The 24052-nt window shown below is 43.3% G+C and overlaps 1 protein-coding gene across 1 annotated transcript; it reads right to left on the reverse strand.

Moving 5' to 3' along the window:
* Positions 1-9064: 9064 nt before the first annotated feature.
* ZNF131 (zinc finger protein 131) lies at positions 9065-22412 on the reverse strand. The gene is made up of 7 exons (XM_035100385.2): positions 22273-22412; positions 19842-20089; positions 18565-18666; positions 17195-17339; positions 16314-17002; positions 12093-12223; positions 9065-9751 (listed from the first exon to the last, which is right to left on the reverse strand). The coding sequence occupies exons 2-7, from the start codon at positions 19963-19965 to the stop codon at positions 9092-9094; spliced, it is 1851 nt and encodes a 616-aa protein (XP_034956276.1). The 5' UTR covers positions 19966-20089; positions 22273-22412; the 3' UTR covers positions 9065-9091.
* Positions 22413-24052: the final 1640 nt, after the last annotated feature.

The following is a 24052-nucleotide window of genomic DNA, read 5'->3' on the forward strand; positions in this document are numbered from 1 at the left end:
ATGTTTTGATTTGTTTACCACATTTTTGTACATATACAATAAATGTTTCCCATTCTTTTTTAAATTTCTCATTGTCATTGTCTCTGAGCTTCTCTGCAAACTTTGCCATCTTGTCTTCAATTCTCGAAAGGAGCACAGCCCCTGGGCGGGTGCCTGGAGTCTCAGCAGAAAGTGGAGAGACACCCAACTTTTGTAACATTATGGTTTTTTTAATCCTATTTTAATGTTTCATTGTGTAGTGTGACAAATTGAAGCACTTTTAAAATGTTTATTTCTGCCCGGCTGGCAAAGAGTTAACCCACCTCCAGCCTGACTGACTTAGAACTCTGATGGGGGCGGGACTGTGCCCGGTTTGAAAGGAGGGAGTGTCGTTTGGTCAGTTAGGAGGGAGAGGGAGGAAGGTGTAGTGTGGTGTTATGAGGTGGCTTGTATGAAGACAGTGAAGAGGCTAGGAAAACTTAAAGTTAAATGTTTGACTGAGTTTATTTTGTACAACTGGAACAAAGCTAATTAATAAATGACACGTTAAAGAATCACTTATGTTTTTAACACAATAAAACTTCATCTCTGTTTTTGCCAAAAAGAGGTCCGTTTGTATTTTTCCAGCGAGGTACCAGGACTCACAGCCGTGGTGACTCAAGAGAGGGCAAAACTCACCTCAGGCAGGGAGGTGGCAGTTTGTGTCCTGAAGTTACACGGAGGAGGCTTAGAAGGGTAACCTGAGGTGCCAAGGAGTTGCCAGAGTGCATAGGGCAAACTTCTGCAGTGGGGAATCCAACTGAGGGAGACCCTTTACTGGAGGCAAGAGGTTATTCCGTGGGACAGCCTAGAGTTCCTTAAGGTACCAGGTCACGCAGGCTGGAAGGTTCTCCTTACTTAGAAACCCATTAGTAAAAGGGGTTTATTTTTGAGGCGGCAGGAGAAGAGGGTGGGTGTTTTCCCCTCTGGATTCCTGTGTCGCTGTGATAGTAAGAGAGAGTGGGACCCGGGTTGTCACATGTAGGCTGCTCTGGGATTATGATGACTTAAAAAAGAGTGGTGTATCCAACAAAGAAAATAAACAAATACTCTCTCTCTCTCACACACACACACACACCAGCCTCCGATAAGCTTGAAAGGAATCCAATAATACCCAAAAAACACAGTTTGAGGACACAAAGTCCATTGCTAATACTTCCCTGGATTACAGAGTGTAATAGCCCTATATGAGCGTGTTACTCCTTTTAATTAATCCCATGGCATCGATCCCAGATGTTTCCCCCGCTGCAGCTTGATACTGATGAGCTAATCCTGAAATTAGATTAACCTGCGTGGATGAACAAACGGGGATGTGGAGTCATGGTTGTCAGGACAACAAATAGAAATTGCATCCTATTAATCCTCTCAGAAGAGATCTGCTTCTAACACAGCAACAACATCCAGGACATGTTGCCAGAAAAGTCAATCCAATGAAATTTATTATTGGTGTTCTTTTGTTGCTTTCACTGGGTACATGTGTAACAAAAGGGAGCCCGGGTTCATTGAGCCATAAAAAAGACATGCTATAAAATTGTAGCCATTAAAAATAATAACGACGAGAAGTTTTTTCCCATGATGGTAAACTCTAGAAGGGAGAGACAGGTTTGAATAAGAATTTAAGAAGACCCTACAGGGTCAGTCCAGCGGCCTATCTAGTTTGAACTCTATTCTCACAGACTAGAGGAGGTCCACCAGTGGTATCATAAGCAGTGGAGGCAGTACAAAAAAATAATACCATCGGTGCATCCTCCATAAAGGGGTTGTGGGTCTCTTCATCCAATGGGTTCTAATGTGTTTGTTTGTTTGTTTTAAAAACCCAACAACATATCCCTAAAAATATTATGTGTTGATGTGTTTACTTTGAGGTGTTTGAAAGTAAAACAAATACGCCACACAGATACAGTCCTCAATTCTATGCACAACAGGATTGTCCAAAACAATCACGTGCTGAATGGATGGCACAGATACCCATTCATGTATAAGTAGTGATAGTGAGCTAACCTGATTGAGCCAGGGTCGCAGGATGCATGTCCATAGCCAACCCTTAGCTGGTTCGCAACAACTACGGTACTACCCAGGGCAGATCACATTCGCCACATTAAGATGCAGAACTAACGAAAGAGATGACATATGCACCAAGGCAAAACTGAGTTTCTGTCTGGGCGACATGGTCCCAGGAACACGCTGCATATCCACCATATAATAAAACTATGTCCCCTCTTCATCCACCTTTAACCACCAGGAGAGAGAAAGAACAGCAAAGAGTCCTGTAGCATCCCTAGAGATTGGATTACAGCAAAGCTTTTGTAGACTGGAATCCACTTCAGTCGGCAGGTATAGTACACACAAACACCCAATTCACCACCTGTTCTTTATCCCAGTGATTGCTTCCACTGTTAATTTGCAAGATGCACCACAACTGCCAAAAGCAACTTAAATAGAACGCATTGCAGGCAGACCACAAAGTTCATTATTTCAAGTGTGCATACAACAGTTTCAAAGGCGCCCGGGGCTCCTAATTTTGGAGCCCTTAGTCCCAAATATTTGCAGGTGTGTAGGACAGAGAGGAAGCTGCCTTATGCACCCATTCAGTATTGCATCACACACAGTATTATATCTTGCCTTTTACGTCTCCTCCAAGGAGTTCAAGGTGGCGTTTATGGTCCCCCCCTCCCCTTGTTCTCCCCCCAATAGCCCTGTGAGGTAGGCGGGGCTGAGGTCACCCACGGGCTTCATGGTGGGGATTTGAACCCTGGACTCCCAGGACTCAGTGCAGCTCAGAACTGCCCACAGCGGCTGGCAACTGCTCTCCATCCAGAGTTGCAGGCAGGGGACACCCCCCGCCCCCAACCTGGAGACGCCGGGGTTTGAACCCAGGACCTTCCACCTACGGTCCTTCCCGCTCCACTCCATCCCTCAGCATGCCGCCGGCGTACCCTTCCTTGCAGCAGGTATGCCCTGCTGAGCTCTGGAGGTTTTGCGCAGCGCCCTTCACGCCTCTTACCTGCCGGGCAGGTGGAGCCAGGAGCAGCAGGCGGGCAGCCGCGCGCCGCAGGGTGTTCATTGCAGCCGCCACTCGGGAGCCAATGAAAGACTCTTGCTCCGCCGCCAGGAAAGCCAGAGAGAAAGAGAGAGAAGGCGCGTGCGCGCAAGGCTGGGAGGCGCAGGCACGAGGCGGAGCGGCAGCGGCGTGGGAGAGCGCGCAGAACGGAGGGAGCCCCAGGAAGGGGGAGGGGGAACCGCCGGGAGAACCAATCGGCTCACAGGGAGGGCGTGGCCGGCCGTGCGCCTTGGGATGGTTTCTATGGCAGCGCGTGCGCAGTGGCTTGGCTGCGAAAAGGATTCACCTGTTGGATTGCTGCCTGCCTCGTTATTAATCGTTATTGATATTATTGCTTAATAATAAATAATAATAATAATAATAATAACAACAACAACAACAACAACAACAACAACAACAACAACAACAACAATAATTTAATTACCACGCCTGTTCACCTCTGAAGGGACTGGAGGCAGCTTACATATAAAAAGAAGAAACGCCACATTGGGGGTGGGGTGGGGGGAACCATTCATTTAAAAAAGCAATTAGAAGTATATGAAATCTATTAACAACAACAACATCATCATACCAGGGTACTAGTATTGTTAAGCTGGGTGGAGGGAAGAGGCAAGCTGGAAAACTGGGGCAATATATATAAAAACGAACAAACACACACATCCCAGTATAAAAGACTGGCTGAGTTAATTTGTCACCAGAGGCAGAAAATCCCAGAAACGCCTCTCCCTTGGCAGTAGTAATTCAACAAACGTAAATTAAATAACCATCCTTTACAATGTGGCAGCCAACAAGAGCTGCCTCCCTCTGCCTAACGGTAGGACAGGGCCAGGTTGGGCAGCCCTAGAAATTATAAGGGTGGTTGCTTTTGATATTGGTGGTAAATCAGGCATGGCCAAACTTGGCCCTCCAGATGTTGTGGGACTACAACTCCCTAGCTAACAGGACCAGTGGTCAGGGATGATGTAGTCCCAAAACAGCTGGAGGGCCAAGTTTGGCTATGCCTGGTGGTAGATGCTGTGGCCAATGATACAGTGAATAATTAATAATAATAATAATAATAATAGCAGCAGCAGCAGCAAATCACTAGACCACACTGGTTATTGTTTGTTGCATTGTCTTAGAAGGGCTCTAGCTATGGGGGTTGTCATGAAGTCCACCTACAGTTCAGAATGCCATTGGCTATGACGAAAACATATTTCGAAGACCAGATCCCAGATGCTTTGTATATGAGGTAGGTGAGGCTTACATAGTGGGGAAGGTTGGCTTCAAGTTTTCCCCCAAGTTGCATCTCTCGTGCTGTTTTAAAAACAAAATAAAAAAACAGAGTCATTAGGTACAGATATACAATTCTGAGGGAAATGTGCTCTGCATGCCGAGACTCTGGTATTATTTCATGCATGCTAGGAACATAGGAAACTGGCTTATAGCAAGCAAGACCATTGCTGCCTCTAATCTAGCATTGTCTACCCTGACTGGCAGCAGATCACCAGAGTTTCAGAGTCTCTACCAGTCCTAGCTGGAGATGCCACGGACCTCCTGCATGATAGCAGATGCTGTACTAGTGAGCTATGTCCCTTCCTGTTCCGCAAAACCCTTGCAACATTCTCTCTTCCACACAGAGAATGAGAGGGGCAGGCTGAAAGCAGGGAGTTATACCCAGGTTTCCAAAATCCACAAATGTAGCATTTTATTTCTAGGTATATTTTAGGCAGAGAGATGTCACTGCCTAAAAATATACAGTCCCTGGGTAGGTTCAAAGCCGCCGGTGGATACAGAAGTGTTGATCTGCTCACTGTTCAAGGAATCACTGTTCCTAGAAACCATGGACAGCTCCACACACACTATTCTTTCCTAAGAAGGGATTGCTGTACAGATGCAATACTAACCCATCAGGTACCGGTAGTACAAAATTCCTTGCACAAATTGGATGGAGACAAACAGTTTAAAACTGAAGCTGGCTTGTAAGAGGGATCACCACTCATGTTATGTGCAGTCGTTCCCACTTCTTCCCCTGCTAAGCATGCATTGTTTCTAAACATATTTGAATGCAGGAAACAGCAGGGGCAAAAGAATGCAACTCACATCATAGCAAGTAAACATAGTCACAAAAAGGAAAACCTCAACAGCTTTGTACGCTGTTTCCTTGTACTTATAGCTTGTACTCTTCTTCCCAATGAGAGCACGGAGCAGCAGCTACCAGTACATTTTCACACACATACAAGGCAGTGTAGCACACAATGGCATATCATTAAAACATTGTTAACTCATCCCAGGTGTGGAAGAAAACTGTTGTCCTTGAACGAAGATGTGTAAACAGGCAGGAATCAGCAGCCAAGATGTACTGCAAAGCACACACACACACCCCACACAAAGCTAGCCAAAATGGTAGTATGTTGGATTTGTACAACAGGCAGATACTTCTACGCTCCTGATCCTCCTTGAAAACACGCAGTGCTGCCCTCTAGCCTACTTAAGCATAAACACCACCTTTCCTTATAGATCCAACGCTTGATACAGCCTGTCATTAATTTTGTACACTTTGTTATACAGTTTGCAATGCCACCAAGTCACTGGAACTCCCCCAAGTTCACATACTTTTAAAATAGAGAATTCAGGTATCATTGCCTCCCTGCTCCATTCCGGTGTCTTCTGCGTTATCCTCCCATCTTTTTCCAGAGCAGATTTCCGGTTATTAACCTCCAGCTTTGGGTAGTTGATTCTAGACATACAGCCCTCACTGCAGTGATGACATCAGCGGAAAGAATGTACAGTATTGGGAAGACTGCTACGGGGACAAGCTTCCCCCCATCCCAAAGTTAAGACTTGTTAAAATGTATTTCGCATTAACAGCCCCATCCTTACCTTAACTTACCACATGGGAGCATGTGGAATGATATTTTTTTAAACCAGCAACTGTAGAAATAATTTTTATTTGCTTATATTACTAATGTAATTACCTGGACATAGTTGGGGCTGTTGGCGGGGGGTAGGGGAAAACTGTATTTGACTGCTTGTATTTGATTATACGTTGTTCTTATATTCAACTAATAAAATATTCCAAAAACACACACCAAAAAAACCCAAAGCTTACCTTCTCTGAAGTCAGTCCTATGGAGTGTGAGAAGAGTTAAGTTCCAACCACGAATACTTAGGACAGAAGCCTTACATTGAAACTCCCAGCATATACTTCAATTTACAATTTGTTTGTGAAAATTGCCTTCCTTATAAGCACCCTCAGCAATGAACAGTGTGTGTGTGTGTGTGTGTGTGCACTTTTACATCGCCCATGGCTCAGTGAAAAGCTTTAGAATATGGTGTGAGCAGTTTGTGGAGACAGCACAAGCACATCTCTGATCACTCTGAATTCCAGTATGGGAGTGTCTTGACGCTGGCCACAGAAGAAAGTCAAGAATTAAGTGTCTTCTTTTCCCCTTTCCATTTGAATGCAGCCACTCTAACCCAAAATCTCTGTGATGCTTTTAATATATTTGCATTGCTTTTCCTGAGAGTTCTGCTCGCTAGGCAATGGCTCACATTTTCAGCACAATCACTGTTTGAGCCTCTCCTGGTAAAGGTGATCCACAGGCCTAGGCTTCCCAAGAGACATGGGTGTAGTGTAGTGGTTAGTGTGTCAGACTAGGAATTAGGAGACCTGGGTTCAATTCCCCACTCAGGTCAGGAGATCCATTGTGTAACCTTAGACCAATTAACACCTGTCACCTTAACTTGCCTGTGAGGGCAAAAACAGGGGTGCTTGCTTGAGCTGCTTAGAGGAAAAACAGGATAAAAGTGCAGTAAAACACCTCCAAGGCGGTCAAAGCCTTCACTTAAGGAAGCCCAATTCAACCCAATTGCAAGGCTTTCCCATGTGCTAAATACAGGTGAAACTCGGAAAATTACAGTATCGTTGAAAAGTGCATTTATTTCAGTAATGCAACTTAAAAGGTGAAACCAATATATGAGATAGATGCATGACATGCAAAGCAAGATATGCCAAGCCTTTATTTGTTGTAATTGTAATTATTTGTCGTTAGGCAAATGGAATGTAATTAATGAAAAGTAATAGCGATGTTTATTTTTGTATTATTGCAACTATTTGTTTTATTACTGTGGAATTTCCAAAAGAAAGCATTTGTAAAAATTAAAATAAAAAAATAAAAAGTTGCATTACTGAAATAAATGCACTTTTCGACGATATTCTAATTTTCCAAGTTTCACCTGTACTTCAGGTATATACCCAAGATCTTATGTGAAAAAACAACAAACAGTGCCAGCCCTGCCATGCAAAGAGGTGATATGGGGATGGGGCACTTAGATCAGGGATGGGCCATCTGTGGTCCTCTAGATGCTATTGGACAACAGAATCCCATCACACCCAACTGCTGCTTAAGCTGGCTAGGACTGAGGGGAGCTGGAGTTCAACAGCATCAGGAGGGACCCATCTGATGAAGGCAGGCATTGGTGTCTCAATGGTGCAGCAAGACTTTTTAAAGTGTTGGCCCAGCGAAGGAGGGGAAGGTGGCACTTCAGGCAGCAAAGTGTCTAGTGCTGGCAATGGTAACAAGCTGAATGCACATATTGTAAGGACAGGATTGGCCACAGCTCCCTGGAAAGCTTACACTCCTGGACCAGCCCAACTTTTTTGTGTTACATCCAAAACGGCCCTAAGAAGGAACAAATGCCACATTAACTGATAATTTTGTGGTTGGTACTGTTTTATTGTCCAATAATACTGATTAAATATTTACACTCCTACTCTTATAAATCCACAGTTAAAACACTCATACCTATGGCTTTTGATTCCCCCCCCCAATCTTCTAAGCACAAGATCTTTCTGTAAAGGTTCAAAAAAGTTTAAATAATAAAACAGTAGCCTGATGCATTGAGCAGACACATTTACTTTGTATTCTTTTTAAAATGAATTTTCTTTTAAATATAAAATGTACCTTTTTTTCTAAAAATAAAAATCTGGTGATAAGATGCCAGTGCAACCTTTCAGCCAACTCATTCCTTGCTACATATGCAGCCAAAATTTTCCTATTAAAATTGGCCCTTTAAATCAAAACAAAACTGCCCGTGTTGAACTAATTCCCCCCCCCCCATCTTAAATTTATTGTAATGCAAAAAACCCTGGTAGCTGACAATTGTAAACAAAATTACAAAGCACTGTACAGTACAACAATATCTACACTGTCTCTTCTGCATTAGCTTTGTAAATGTCCTAAAAGCTTTGTGGAAGTTTAATTCCTTAGTTGTGAGAAGGCACAAGGGTTCTTTTCTTTTTTTAAACAAAACAAAAAGAAAACCTGTAACACACTCTACCTCCATACCAATCCACTTCTAGGCTTAAAGACAGGGAGTGTGTTCACATGTCACAGTAAACCATAGTTAACCAGTTCAGACGTAGCACTTAACCAGGGACTGTGGTTTGTTGCTCCCGCTGGAAGCATAAAGCGGGAGAGACTGCCGCATTTGCTGTGATGGGTGAATTGGATCTGTGGTTAACGTGAAGAAGATAAATAAAGCAAAGACTGCAGCTACTGCAAAAATTAATATTAGAGGGGGGAAGGGGATTGCAGTCCTTAGATAATCCATCTGAATGTTGGAACCTTGCTCTTTTAACACTAAACTCATACCCTGAAAAGCAAACAGAACTTGCTCCATAAGTCTCTCCCAATGACAACAGTATGACCTAAATGGTACAATCTAGCAAAACTCTACTATTAAACTTCACACAAAGCTTGTTCATCTCTAGAATAGGCTTTGTTCCGTGGTTTTTTTTTGTTAGGAAAGGGGGATTATCCCCTTATCCCCCCAAAAAAATTTTTTTCAAGAAGGGCAGTTTAATCAAATATCCTAACTTTGGTCCACCTGTCCACTTCCCCAACAGCATCGATACAAGAGAACCATCCATTGGTGGCGCAAAAGTCATACAAGTAAATGAAAAAAAAAGTTTGGTATTACATTTCCCACCCCACCCCCCCAAATCACAGGTACTGCAGTCAACATTTCCTAGGTCTCCACCTTTTCCTCTTGCATATCCACTATTGGCTGAGTTTTTAAATCATCAGATTCTTCATGATCTGCTGTGTGTGCTTCCACCTCCTCTGCCTGAACAGGCGGGTTTGCTTCCAGCTCTCCTTGATCCACATGTCCCGATTCTGCTTGCTCTATATCAGTTTCCTCTATAAGCTGCGCCTGAACCTCTTCCATTTGTAACTGGTTCACATGCTCCACGTCTAGCTCCTCCATGTGCACTTCAGCACTTTGCTCAGTCTGAATGTGCTCCACCTCTAAGTAGCTTATCTCCACCTGCTCTTGTAGCTCCGCTATTTGTTCACCTTTTACTTGATTATTCTGTATCAAATCCGGATGCACCTGCTCTACAGTCACTTGTGCTGGATCCACCTGGACCTGAATTACGGGCAAGACATGGACTTGTTCCACTTGCTCTATGATAGTCATGGACGCCACTGGGTCGCTGTCCACTGGAAGAATGTCCTCGGTCACAAGCCGTTCTGTGATGTTATGAATTTCTTGCAGGTGCCTCCGCAGTTCACTGCCTTGCATAAACCACACGTCACATAAGGTACAGTGGTTGGGCTTGTCACCTGTGTGTATTACCAAGTGATCCTTGAATTGATCCCAGCTGTTAAATATACTGTTGCAGACCTGAAAGAACAAAATACAACAGCTGTAGGAAAGCTAACCAAAGTTCATTGTATGTCTTTGGATCATTCTTTTCAATTCAGTTTATTTCTTTAAAACCCTGGGTGGCAACCAAACAATTCCACTGCTTAGGACCTAACTTTCCCTGGTTCGGCCAATTCGGCTAACTATAAATCAGTGCACAGTTACAAGCAACCCACTAACTAACTAACTAACTAACTAACTAATAGTTAAGGGGACCTCCAAAAGCATTATGCAGAACTGCACAGCAGTTACTTACACAGGATTACCTCCATAGAATGACACAACCAATGACTGCATGCATCTAGTCTTTTGGAAAGCTATTGCAATAAGACTTATTTAGCACCTTAAACATTTTTATCATTAGTAAAATCATTATACTTCTCTCTTCTAAAAAATGTTATAGTAATGCACCTTGCATTGAAGCATTCGCCTGGCATCTATAGGTAACAAGGAATTGGAAGCAGGCGACTGAATGGACAAGCAGAGGAGAGAAACACTGAATCCCTCCTCTATGGCCAGCACAGAATCCGTGGGCTGTCCTAGAAGGGAAGCCTTCTTTTCCACACCCATCATAGAAATGCAAGTTACTGCAGGAGGGATGGGACTCTCATCCCTTCTGGGATAGCTCCCAGCAGGCTAGCAAAAATATTGCATGCTTGTAACTTTTGTGGGCTTTTTACAAGGCTGTTTAATAGGTTCTTCTGTCCATCTTCAAATCTGCTATCACTAAGCAACTCAGCTTCTTTTAGTCTGACAGCCATTCACTCAAAGTTTTGTTTTTTTTGGCCTTCCTCCGTGGCATTCCCTCCCCAAGAAGGTTTTGCCTGGCTCCAACCATTTCTTTCAGGTGCTGTACCAGACAAAGCCCTTTCTCCCAGTATTCACGGCATTTAAAATATTGCCAGCTGCCCTGTGCTTGAACCTTTAATATTTGGTTTTATTGGGTTTTTTAAAGTTGCAAATCACTCTGCAACAAAACCTGGTATATAATATTTTAAAGATTAAAAATAAATATAAACTCAACTTGGAAAATTGTTTATGTAGAGTTTACTATAGAGATCAATGCTTAAAAACATTACATCTCTGTGGTGCACTCTGCCTGTGGTCTGAGCCCACCCAAGGAGGACGCTGGGTGCTTCCCATGCTCAGTGAGTAGCAAAGTGGTGGACTGCAGAGTAACAACATTTTTTAAATCATGACCAGACAAGCTTTTTGCAAGAATCTTGCTGCAGGTGTGCTACACAAAGGGCAGGACGCCCTAACCTAACAGCCATTCCCTAAGGGTGCTGTCACTGGAGCCCATGCCAGAAAGAGAGGAAGGAGGATCTCTTGCAATGCAAGTGAGGGAAAGCCAGAAGAGTAACGTTGATTAGTCTTCTGCAATAGCAATAAAATAAAATAAATATTTAAAAAACTGCTTCTGTGCCCATCTTTAACAACAACAACAAAAATGAACATAGTGCTAAAGACAAAGTAGCAGCGGGAAAAATTAAACTTAGTCTTTTCTGGAACAATCTCCACTTTGAAAATGGCAGTGTTACCAAAAATCAATTTTCCATTTCAAACTCGCCCAGCTAAATCGGCAAAATTGCAAGATATTCTACTGAAATTGATTTGTTGCTAAAAAAAAAAACTCCAAAAATTAAAGCAAATATACAATTAAAGCAAATATACAAACTGTAAAGATTCTCTGGTGGACTGTATATTAGAATCCAACTTTAATCTCACAATTTGAAGAGACGTTACTAACATCATCACTCCATAAATAATCATTGCATAAAATACTGTGGGGAGATAGAACTTAATAAAGCTACAGCAGCTAAGAATAATTCCTTACTATCTACCAAATTCTAGATATGGTATAAAAACAAGCAGATACTAGGTCCAAAAACATCCCCATTGCAATTAGTCCAAGTGGATCTTCACTCACACCCCAGCATTAATTTTTGAAGAAACAACAAACTATTATATTAAAGCACTGAGAAGAAGCAATACTATTTCAATTATAACCAAATCAGCTATCAGCACGGGCTTTACACAAACAACTTTAGGAAAAACTCTGAAGACAGGGAGAATGGCTTTCAGAAATATCTCTTCTCTTCTGACACTTTAAGGGCTCCAGCCTTCTAACTATTACTACAGGGTCCTGTGTAGTTTTAGCACCACGTGTTGCTGCAACAACCCAGTCCTAGGTGTTCTGCAGCAAAGCCAAACTAGAGATCAGTTCCCACAATCCCTCCCCGGCCACCTTGTCGACAACACAGGCTCTCTACATGGTCAAATTTGCTAGACCAGAATCACGACGGGCAAAATTACATACCTGACATTCATAAAGTTTCTTCCGTCCCTTTTTAGCACCAGCGCTGGACTGGCATGCTGTCAGGTGGCATTTGAGTGTGCTGTTTCGAGCAAAACGTTCGCGGCAGTTTGGACACTCAAATGGTTTTTCACCTATCAAGGCAAATATCAAGGCATGACCAAAAAATGAACATCAGGTTGCCACAGGTTCAGCTTTTTCACTGTTACAAACTCACCTCCCAATCCCCGTAATTAGGTGGGATTTTGCCAGTTTCCCATTCCCGAACTTCAGCTATCCAAGAGTTGTAGAAGTACAAGAATAAAGAGTTTAAAGACTACTAAGTAGGGTTAGATCAGTGATATCAGACTACTAAGCAGGGTCATCTTTCTATCTTGTGATATTAGCCGCCTAGGTTGCTGCGTTCATAAACGAAGCAACATCCCAGATTATCTGTCCATCTCTGAAAATGGATGATCTGCTATGGCTATTAGCCAAGAACATACCTATCCCCTCATAGATTCATTTACAGTCATACCTCGGTTTAAGTACGCTTCGGTTTGAGTACTTTCAGTTTAAGTATTCCACGGACCCGTCTGGAACGGATTAATCCACTTTCCATTACTTTCAATGGGAAAGTTCACTTCAGGTTAAGTACGCTTCAGGTTAAGTACGGACTTCCAGAACCAATTACAGTCATACCTTGGGTTTAGTATGCTTCAGGTTGAGTACTCCGCAGACCCGTCTGGAACGGATTAATCCACTTTCCATTACTTTCAATGGGAAAGTTCACTTCAGGTTAAATATGCTTCAAGTTAAGTACTCTGCAGACCCGTCTGGAACGGATTAATCCACTTTCCATTACTTTCAATGGGAAAGTTCACTTCAGGTTAAGTACAGACTTCCGGAACCAATTGTGTACTTAAACCAAGTTACCACTGTATTCCCTTTTATAGCCCACCCTCAAAAGCACAACAAATAAGATGGCACAGGAAACAAGCAATGCCGTGCCCAATGTGGCTCATTCACAGGTAAGGTTATAACCTGAGGGTGAAACTACATGCTACTTTAGCAAGCGGTTTCCCCCAAATACTGTTTGCGATAGTCATACAAGTGTGGCGTTTGGGAGAGGGGTGTTGAATGTCTCCAATCCTCCCTTGCAAATTGCTGACATAGACACACACCCCAGGCCATTCCCCATACAGTCACGTTCATAGAATCATAGAGTTGGAAGAGACCACAAGGGCCATCCAGTCCAACCCCCTGCTAAGCAGGAAACACCATCAAAGCATTCCTGACAGATGGCTGTCAAGCCTCTGCCTAAAGACCTCCAAAGAAGGAGACTCCACCACACTCCTTGGCAGCAAATTCCACTGCCGAACAGCTCTTACTGTCAAGAAGTTATTCCTAATGTTTAGGTGGAATCTTCTTTCTTGTCAAGCTTCAGAGCCCACCAGAGAGGCATTTGCAGCAAAGAACTGGCGCAAGTGAGGAATAGGCTCATTCAGTGCACATCTGCATTTGGCAATTCTCTCCTGCATAATTTTCCCATTCACATTATTCACCTTATAGGGAAATCACTATTTGATATGTGTGTTTTGCTTCATGACAAGCAATTCCACCCTGATAGTCATGGATTAGTTATGCATCATTTAATTTTTTTATTGTGTGCGCAGCATGCTTGTCTCCCACTGGAGGTCTCAACACTCCTGGATATAGAAGCTGAACAATTTCCCTTTCTAAGTGATACCGAGCAGGATTTATAACTTATATCTTACTGAAGTGTTTAATGATGATGATGATGATAATAATAATAATAATAATAATAATGCCCCTTGCAAATTGTGAAGGGTTTCCCATTCATCTATTGCATTATCTCCTAAACCATTCAGCAATGCTGTGGAGAAATAACTCACACTAGTACCTAGTCTAAGGTTAGACACCAAATGAAATATAATGCACAGTGCAGTCAATGCACATGTAGACCTTGATACACAAAAAGAACAGATAGGTTAAAGCTATTTATGAAACTTTCTTAGGGGCAAAGCATACTTTCCTTAACGCAGTAAGCAGAGCATTGCACAACGTCTGACTGCTGGTAAAGAAGATGGTTAACTTCAGATTGATCTCAGCTATCATTTTTATGGAGGAAGCAAAGTTCATGTTTTCGTGGTATAGAGAAACCTATGCAGGCACTGAAGATCTGCAAATCAAAAGGTCTCTTGAATACATAATCCAGCCATTCCCAGCAATAAGGCCACTGCAAATTGAATTACAGGCAACCCCCCCATTTACATGCATTCAAAATGTGTGTGACCACGCATCTGCATATCGCACCAAACCCGGAAGTGACCCAAAAGCATCACAAAAATGGGTGGAACAGGGTGGGCTGTTTGCAGGCTTTTCCAGTGGTGTTTCAAATATGCGCAATTTCCCTGATGGGCACAGTGCCTTCGAATGTAACTCTCATGTAAATGGGGACTGCCTGTACTGTATTGAACAGCCTACCACCTAAGCTTCCATCTTTTTCTCAATTGTGGCTCTGTGCACTGGGATACAAGAGCAACACGCAACATGGATGGAGCTGTTTTACAAACACAGGGTGGTGTTTTGCATGCCGATGAAGGCCCTTTGCTGTCAAAGGCGGCTGGTTTAGTTCTGCAAGCACAACCTCATTCATTTATGTCAGCAAGCTCTGCTCACGTTATAAAAGCATAACTGGGTGGTGACACATCCAGGGCTAGTAGCACTGACAAGGCGTGAGCAATTGGTTTTATTGCACTCCTGTTCCTCTCCACTCAGTTGCTCATGCAACTTTAACACTATATAGGTAATCTTTTCAAGTGCAGCCTGAGATTCTCCATCTGTAAAATGCATTTAAGAAGCACCTCATAAACAATTCCTTAATATACTCTTTGCTCATTCTAACTCACTAACTAGCATTAAAGCCAAAGGAAAACCCACATTATCCTCCTAACTCTTCTTCCCAATTCAGTACACTCAAAATATTGACCCGTTCATCCTTCTCCATCTCTTCTGTCACAACAATTTCCCCCTTCTCCACACAATCCAAGGCTATCCAACCAGTCTTCCCTTCTTTAACAAATGCTTATGCTTGTGTGATGATTTGTGGATACACACAGTCCTATAAAGGGGCTCTCCAGAGGCTTTGGATTACAATCTCCCAGCAGCCTCAACCGACATGTCCATTAATTAGTCAAGAATAGTGGAAGCTGTAGTCCAAAACTCTCTGGGGGGCACCAAGCTAATGATGGCTAAACACAAATTAGTAACTAAGCCAGATATAGGCCTGGGGGAGGCAGCTCAAACTTCACAGGGCCAGAGTTTTTCCAGATCAATGTCCATTATGTGTTCCCAAATCCATAGAGACCAAGCCTGATGTCATCATGCAGTATATTTTCTATCAAAGCGGAACATTATTCTGCAAAACTGTACGACTGACCAATAAACAAATAAATTTGACAATGGGTTGAAAAAGCCACACCCCCAGTACTTCTGATCCAACACTGAAGGCACAAAAAGGCACATTTCCCTTCCACCATTTTCACTTTGTATTTGCCAATGTGTACTGTACTTGATCTCCAAAAACCTATTGAAATTGGTTGCGGGACAGGGAGGCCCTTCCAAGAGACAGTGTCAGTTTGATGAAGGAGCAACGCGTAAGAGATGATTGATTCCCATCCTCTAACAACCACAGGCACACAACAAAACTTAGGATGCTATCTTGCTACTTTCGAGTTGGGAGAAACATTCTAAAATCCCAGGATCCAAAAGCACAGCTAAGCAACTAATAGTGTCCTCTAAGGCCTCTCAGCAGTCCCTGATACATGCAGCAGTTTGAGTAAGAAAAAGAAGCTAGGCTATTTTTCTCCTTATCCAGATCTCTGTGCAAGCAAGGCAAGTCTCAGCCTATCTTGAAAAGTTCTCTGTGCTTGCCAGAGGCCTTGGGACAGAGGCGGGGTTTCCTCTACAAAGAGCTTTAAATAATAATAATAATAGAATCAACTGGCATTTGGGTGGGTGGCAAGTTATGCAGGCCAGCCTTAAATGGTTCCTAGATTACCTTCCATTTATAAAGGCTTTGATCAACATTTACGCCATTCTTATTCCACTACCAATGAAGGCTGTACAAAATGTTACGGTGAAAATCATTGTGGGGAGGCGAGAAACACAGGAAGTGGTGTGAATTGTCTGCAGCTGGAGGGGGAAGGGAATTGCAGTTACCTGTGTGTTTCCGAAGGTGCTCTTTGAAATGTCCAAAGTGGTCAAATTGCTTATCGCAGTACTGACAGACGTGTATTTTTTTGCCAGGTCTCTGTTTCTTGTTTGCACCACCTTCATCAAGGTGGTAACAGGTAAGGTGCTGCTTCAATGCACTCTCGCGCAGGTACCTTTTGTTGCATAGGTCACACTTGTAAGTTTCTGTGGAGTGCGTTTTCATGTGCTCCTTAAAGTGGTAAAACAACTTAAATGTACGGTTGCACTTTTCACAGTGGAAAAGGTTGTTGACGTGCGACAACTGAAGTTCCATTATCTCAATGCCTTCCACCTGTTTGCCCGTTGGATCAGATCCATCGTCACACTCTTCCTGAATTTCACTTTTCCTCTCCCCATGGCGGAACTTGCTGGTAATATCTGCCAGGAGGGCCAAAGCAGACTCATCTGATGTACCCGTGGTTTGTATGTACTTTATCGACTGTTCAGCAGAAGCTACCTCCTCAAGTGCTTCAACGTTATTTTCTTCATCGTCAATAGCCCCTTCTGCAATCTCCACCTCAATTTCAACAGGCTCAGATTCTGCGCAGGGCAGTGTTTCAGTAATAACGTTGGAGGTCTCTGCTATCTTCCTCTTTTTGGCTATACTCCTATCTTCTGCCTGATCCGATTCGGGCGGGAACAAATTTTCTTTGTTCCTAGAAAAATTATACACAACACAGCGCACAACATCAAAAGGGCAGTTCTGTTGCACTTAAGGCTAACCAGGCTTCCCATTTTAACTCAGAATCCGTAGCCAGCTTTAAATGAGAAAACTGGCTATTCCAAATACAGTTCAATAGTTCTAACATGCCTTCCCAAGGCACAATCCTCTGAGAAACCACACTCACCTGATTTCAAGTGCTTTAATGGCTTCCAGCATCTGAAGATACTCTGCTGCTTTCCAGACATCACTTGCTTCCTCTTCCCCTTGGACCATCAACTTGGCGGTGTATGTGAACTCAATTAAGTGACGAAATGCCATGTTACTTACACCTAATGATGGCAAAGAACAAAATGAAACCTAGGCTTTGCACAGAGGCTTTGCTAGTAAATACCTAAACAACTGCCTTATTATTATTATTATTATTATTATTATTATTATTATTATTATTATAAAATTTGTATACTGCCCTTCATCCAAAGATCTCAGGGCGGTTCACAGCATTAAAAGCCTTGAAGGATCATTTTCAACTCCGTTCAGTTCATACTGCCTGCATCAGTAACTAGCTGGGCTGTTTTACGGCCACTTCCTGCTGTCTGCTCTCAGCATTTAATAATTGGACGTAATATCATCTCTAGACACAGGAAGTTCTATTTAGTTATCAGAACACAGAATGAAACTATTAAGTTTACATGCTGATCATTCAGAACAGGCGTAGCTCACTGGGCTGGCTTGTCTTACGAAGTCTACTTTTTATAAAAGTATTTTTATTTTATTTTTACAAACAACTGTGCTTATGCAGGAGCTCCCTGACACTGGGGTGGGAAACCCCAGGCCGGTGGTCCAAATGTGGCCCTCAGGACTCTCCCCACACCACACCCTTGCACTGCCACCCCACTCTCTCCAAGCCACATCTTTCAATGATCCTGACTCACATCCTCCTCGGCTGCGTCCTTGAACTCTGATGATGCTTTTTTACTTCCCTTGATAAGAGATGTGTACATAGAGACTAACATACTGAGTCAAACTAAAATTTAGTTTTTTGCCTCTCTACTTGCCCACCATTGGCACGCCACCCCTGAAAATATAGAAGGAAATACAACCCACAGGCTGAAAAAGGCTCCACATCCATGCTTTAACTTAACACAGCCAAGTAACTGAGAACACATGCACTCTTACTTTTGAAATAAGAAGTTCCTTGCTGGACTAGACTAAGGCCCAGTCCATACAACATTTGCAAGAATCCCAGCTACCAGTAGGTGCCAGTAAGTAACTGGTGCACCAGAAACTGGCCCTTGATCCATGCCCACCCCTGAGCTAGAAGTAATGATACTGTCTACATGTATTAACCCAATTCCACTTTGTTATATGTTCTAGGCCTAAGAACTAGGTGGGATAGGACTAGAATGAAACACTTCCCAGGAAAATATCTCTCAATTCTAATCTGAAAGTATGCCTATGAGCATGGGAAGACAAGTGAAAGAGACAGAGCAGGGTTTTCGTTTTCCTAATTCTTTTCATGCATGAGTTCTGGATCTAACAGAATCAGCAAGTTACCTTCTATCTCTACTAGAGGCTCCTGAGTGAAGTCTTGGAAGAATTTGTAGAAAAACTGGCTACAGGCAGCAAGAACAGCTTTATGGGCTTTAAAATGGTGACCTAGGAGGAGAGAAAGAACTGGATATAAATATGTTAGATGGTCATAGTGGAGAAGAAGAAAAACATTTTAATATACAGCCTTCTATACTAACAAGACCAAGAACACTGCAGTGTCAAGTCTTTCCCGCAGAGTATATGTCTCCAAATTTCACGTCAAACACTAGATCTAAATACACTAGGTATTTAGATCTCTTTAGTGGAGGTCTCATTTGGACATGGTGATTTAACAATACAGGCAACAACTGTTTTATGCACATCCGACTGATGTGCGATCGTGCAGGCGTCCACAGCGCTAAACCTGGAAGTGATCCTAAAAGGTTGGAATGGGGGCAGGGTGCAACACTTTACGCGGGCCCCACTGACATGCGTGGGGCCCTGGAACGTAACTCCTGTGTAAAGTGAGGATTGTACATACTGAATGTTATGAAAATGCACATCAGGATGGGATGTGGACGGTGGCGTAGGAAGGGGGGTGCAGTGGGTGTTATGACTGAGGGGGGTGACTGCAGGGCCCTGGCCTGCAGCGCGCCCGAGCCACACACCTCTCTTGGGGAGTGACGTGGTAGCGCGGGCACCTGCAGGCTCCGTGCTGCCCAAAACGGCAACGTGGGGCTTTCGGACTCTGTGGAGGTTCTGCGCAGCGTGCTCTGCCCCAGCTTGCCCCGCCCCCAGGTGCAGGGCATCTAGCTACGCCACTGGATGTGGACTTTGGATGGGTGGGAGGGAAGAGAATGCAGCATCTGGTTTCTTCACAAACTAATACCGTGCACAAATCTATTTTATCAAATGGTTTAGGGAAGAATTCAGCATTTCAGTTTGCTGCATACTCTTGCAAAATAGATTCTATTATCAGAAAAATAATTTTAAATTGTGAAAGTGGTAATACATATAATAAAACAAGCAGAAAAATGTTTTGCCTTCTACAATATTTGTGCAGCCTGATCTTATGCCAGTCAATTGGGAATTTTAAGTCCTGAGTTGAATGGGACTGCAACCTAGGTAGGTGTATATGTAACTGGCCCAAAGCTGTAAACTAAACAAGCCATGATATTCAAATTTCAGTTGACTGTCACTCAGCTTCAATGAAACTGAACTGGCTTAAGTCCAGATGCCTTGCCTTAATTCAAATTATGGATGATATGTTTGTGTGAGAGCCAGTTTGCATCACGACATACCATCCACAATCAAAGTGATGTCTGTGAATTGATCCTGCTCCCGCTGTTCATTCAATCTGTCCAACATTACTTTGTAATGTTCTGGAAATTCCTGAATGCATTCCATCGTCTCTTCAGCTTCCATGGCTAATAGATTTGTCTAGGAAAGATCATCAGTCGTAATAAGAACTCCACAGTCCATAGCCATAAATGGTTACAGTAAGCAAGGATATTCATCAGCAATAGGTATCCAGACTCAGAAGCGGGTCCTATGAAATGATGAGTAAAGTTAGAAGCACACAGTATTGCACCTACCACATCTGAAGGAGAAGCCATAGCAAATACAATTCATATAAAAACACAGTGCATAGATAGCTGAAGACAATATGAAGCTCATGGTACAAGGGGAGATGAAGAACCCCAGTCACAATAGAACCAAGGAAGGCAACAGCAGCATGGCCAGGAAAGCCAAGGGCAGCAATCTGGCTAGGGAATACTCAAGAGAAACACTGAAAATTGACGGGAAAGGAAGTGATAGCAGTAAGAAAAGGTGTGGATTATTGGAAAGAAACACACGGTTGCAGGGAGGGTGATTTTGGTATCCAGCCATAGGAATCTGAAGCACCTGCATTTCTTAACTTTTAAGGTTTTCTTTTAAAAAACTGAACAGGCTAGGTTTTCATTACCTCCTTTAACTAAGTATAGTTAGTTAATAGAAAGAAAAGAAACCATGCATTTGGGGCTTGTGTGGCCACAGGAGCCCAGAGAGTAGCTAAACAGGTTTTGGGGTTGCAAACTGTACATAATCCACTAAGCCGGTGGATTGCTGGAAGTTAAAACTAAAATGGGATCAGATTCTCTACAAGCACACACAGTACGTACACAGTACCGTATGTACATACATACAGATAAACTATACACCCACATACATGGTGGTACAATTGCCACTTTTCTATGGCTCAATTCCATGCAGCTAGGAAGTATTTAGGAATGTTCATTATGATTATATCCCCCTGTTCCTCCATCATGGAATTCAATGTGCCATTTTTATACTAGGTTCTCAGTGCCATCCAGGCACTGACTCGACCCAGGTCTCTTGCTTCAGCAAGGTTGCTGCATTACATTCCACTAGGGCCTGGGATCATCCAAATGAGAGAATAATTATTTCAGATTTGTAATAGCCAGGATAACAAACATCAATTTGAAGATCCAGGGGTAAAAATAATATTCCAGTGCTGTCAGTGCTCAAGAGATGTTTAGCTCAAAGGAGGTATGGGGCATATAAGGGCATGCTGGGGGAATTTGATGCAGTCTCCTTCATTGGACCACCCCCTGCCCCCTGCTAGCAAACAGGAGAAACAGAAGCACACCAATTCCAGGAACCAATGGAACAGAAAATGAAAAATAGGAGTGGGGAGAGGGGGCCACAGTACAGGGCAGAACTTTGGATGTGCCAGTCTTCTGCCCCATTAGGATTGCTGTGTTAAAAAAATTCAGAATCCAGGTTCCCTGTATTTCATCACCCAAGGCACCCAACTGTCTCATGCACCATTGCATACGTTTGATTTTGCATCGAAATGTCACTGCTGTGCTGCACTTCACAGCTGTTTACCATGGATTCTCTCTGTAGACATGTGTGTGCTGAGGTTTTCAACCACGTGCCACAGGCTTATTTCTCTCTCTCTCTCTCTCTCTCTCTCTCTCTCTGTCAAATAAGGATCACATGATACATCCACTGGACTCTAATGCAAAGTTTCTTAAACTCTACTCTGCAAGCTCCATTCAGAGGGTCGATGGGAAGGCTTTGGAAGAGCAACGATTATCTGCTCTCAGTCCTGTCTGGAAGACAAAACTGCTTTTTGACAAGGGCCAGGTTCCATTTTTTAAAAGGGTTCTTTTGAATCTTAACCACTACTAAATTATGGTTTGATGCTGCTGTCAGCTAGCCTGAGCTTCTTAAATGAAAAAGCAGCACTTATTTCCGGCAAGAAATCATAACACCTCTTAGCTGCAATAAGAGCCCTGCTGCTTTCCTAGCTTAGAAGCCAGGAGACCCCAGGAGCCACACAGCACTTGAATCCACTGGGGGCACGCACGTCAATCATCGGCTGGCCAGCCAATCGCAGCACTGGAAGCTAAAGAAGCGGGCCAATGAGCTGCTAAAGCGGGCTAAGCGGAAGGCCTAACCGTCGAGGGGCGACGAGAAGCGAAAGGGTCCCCCTGAAGGAAAAAATGAGAACGGAGCGGGAGGTCCCTGCACTGGCCGGCGCGGGCGGAAAGACGCCATAAGGCAGCCGGCGCATAGACCGGCGCAACCCCGGCGGCGGCCCTGTCTCCAGAGCCGTTATTACGTCATCAAATCGCGCATTAAATCGATCCCTTCTTGACGCCAGCCTCGGCCAGAGGCGAGCGCCGACCTCGAGAAAATCGGAAGGATCCGAAAAAGACTCACCCGGAGGAGCCTCCCGCCCCGACGGGCCTCCTCAGCCGGCGCTATAGCTTCCTGCTTGCCGAAAAGCGGGGCAAGCGCCGGCCAATAGCGCTACTCGCATTCCCGTCCTGCACCGCGCGCCGGAAATGGGGAGCTCGTTGACCTGCTTTACCTGCCGGGGCGCTCTAGGGAAATTGGCGGGCCCAAGTGCATGATGGGAGTTTTGAGGTGCCCGCTTTGAGGAGCTGCCCGAGTCCCATTCGCTGTGCCGCGAGATGCATGCCGGTAGTCGTAGTAGGCGCTGCGCTGCTGTTTCTGCTGCTGCTTCTGTTGCAGGTGGCAGCTTTCTTTCTTTCTTTCTTTCTTTCTTTCTTTCTTTCTTTCTTTCTTTCTTTCTTTCTTTCTTTCTTTCTTTCTTTCTTTCTTTCTTTCTTTCTTTCTTTCTTTCTTTCTTTCTTTCTTTCTTTCTTTCTTTCTTTCTTTCTTTCTTTAGTAAAAGCACTCTGCTCAATATTTGGCATCATTTTGCTATTTATGAATGGGTATTAACTAATGATAATGGATGCAATACAGCAGCTGGCCATACTCGGAGAGTTATTGGAAAAAGAAATCACATTTATTATAAAACGTTCTCTCTTCAACAGAAAATTGGACAAAGAAACATGTCCTGTTTCCAAAGATCTCTTTACCACAATTTTATTTGGTGTGCCACCTTTCCGTAGTTAAAACCATGCTCAAGGTGGCTTACAGTATGAAAAGATGTACAGTACATAATTACAAACAACAAAAGCCATAAAACAATAAACAAAACACTTCAAAAATACACAACCAAGCATGTGCTCAAGATCTCCTTTTAATCAAGTTCCAATTTTTTGTGGTGAATATTGCTAGTTCCTAATATCAAAAAGTTTTCTTTCCAATAATAATAATAATAATAATAATAATAATAATAATTTATTTATACCCCACCCATCTGGCTGGTTTCGCAGCCACTCTTTCCCAACAGAATAAAATATCAAAGATTAAAAACTTAATAGGGCTGCTTTCAGATGTCTTCTAAAAGTCAGATACTGGTAGTTGTTTATTTCCTTGACATCTGCTGGGAGGGCGTTCCACAGGGTGGGTGCCACTACAGAGAAGGCCCTCAGCACCAGAAGGCCCTCAGCACAGGACCTCAGTGTCCAGGCAGAACGATGGGGGTGGAGACACTCTTTCAGCTGTACTGGGCTGAGGCTGTTTAGGGCTATTTTATGCAAGCTTTACATAATAAAGTCACAACGAATTTATAAGCATGTTTGATGTCTTTGTAACTTTTCGCTTTAAAAACTCATTTCTTAAAATGTCCAGAACCTGTCTTAGGTTCAGCATGTCTGTGGAGATTACTTCTTCATGTTTTACTTTTGCCCTGATAGTGCAATCCTCAGAAAGTATTGGATATATATATAACCATGTTCTAAGTAACCTGTTCCAAGCATACGGTAGTTTTTTGAGGGGGGGGGTTACACTGTATGATGTACGAGTCCCTTCTAATTCCTGGATCGGCAAGGGTTAAAATCTAATGGGGGAGCCCATTGTTGGATTAGCCACGCAAGGGCCATAATGCCCACTAAGTATGGGTCAATTAGTATAAGAAAGGAAGTTGCTCTGTGACCCTCCCTCACCTGGCTTGTAATGAAAGTTGGGGTTGGTGGGAAGGGAGATTAATCCTTATGCACCTTCCTGCATGTGCCAACCATCCTTACTGCCACATTTTGGGAACAAGCCACAGCATCGTGGCAGAACACCTGCTTTTCAATCCCTG

The sequence above is a fragment of the Zootoca vivipara genome, chromosome 11, assembly GCF_963506605.1.
Source record: "Zootoca vivipara chromosome 11, rZooViv1.1, whole genome shotgun sequence".
In the NCBI taxonomy this organism is placed as follows: domain Eukaryota; kingdom Metazoa; phylum Chordata; class Lepidosauria; order Squamata; family Lacertidae; genus Zootoca; species Zootoca vivipara.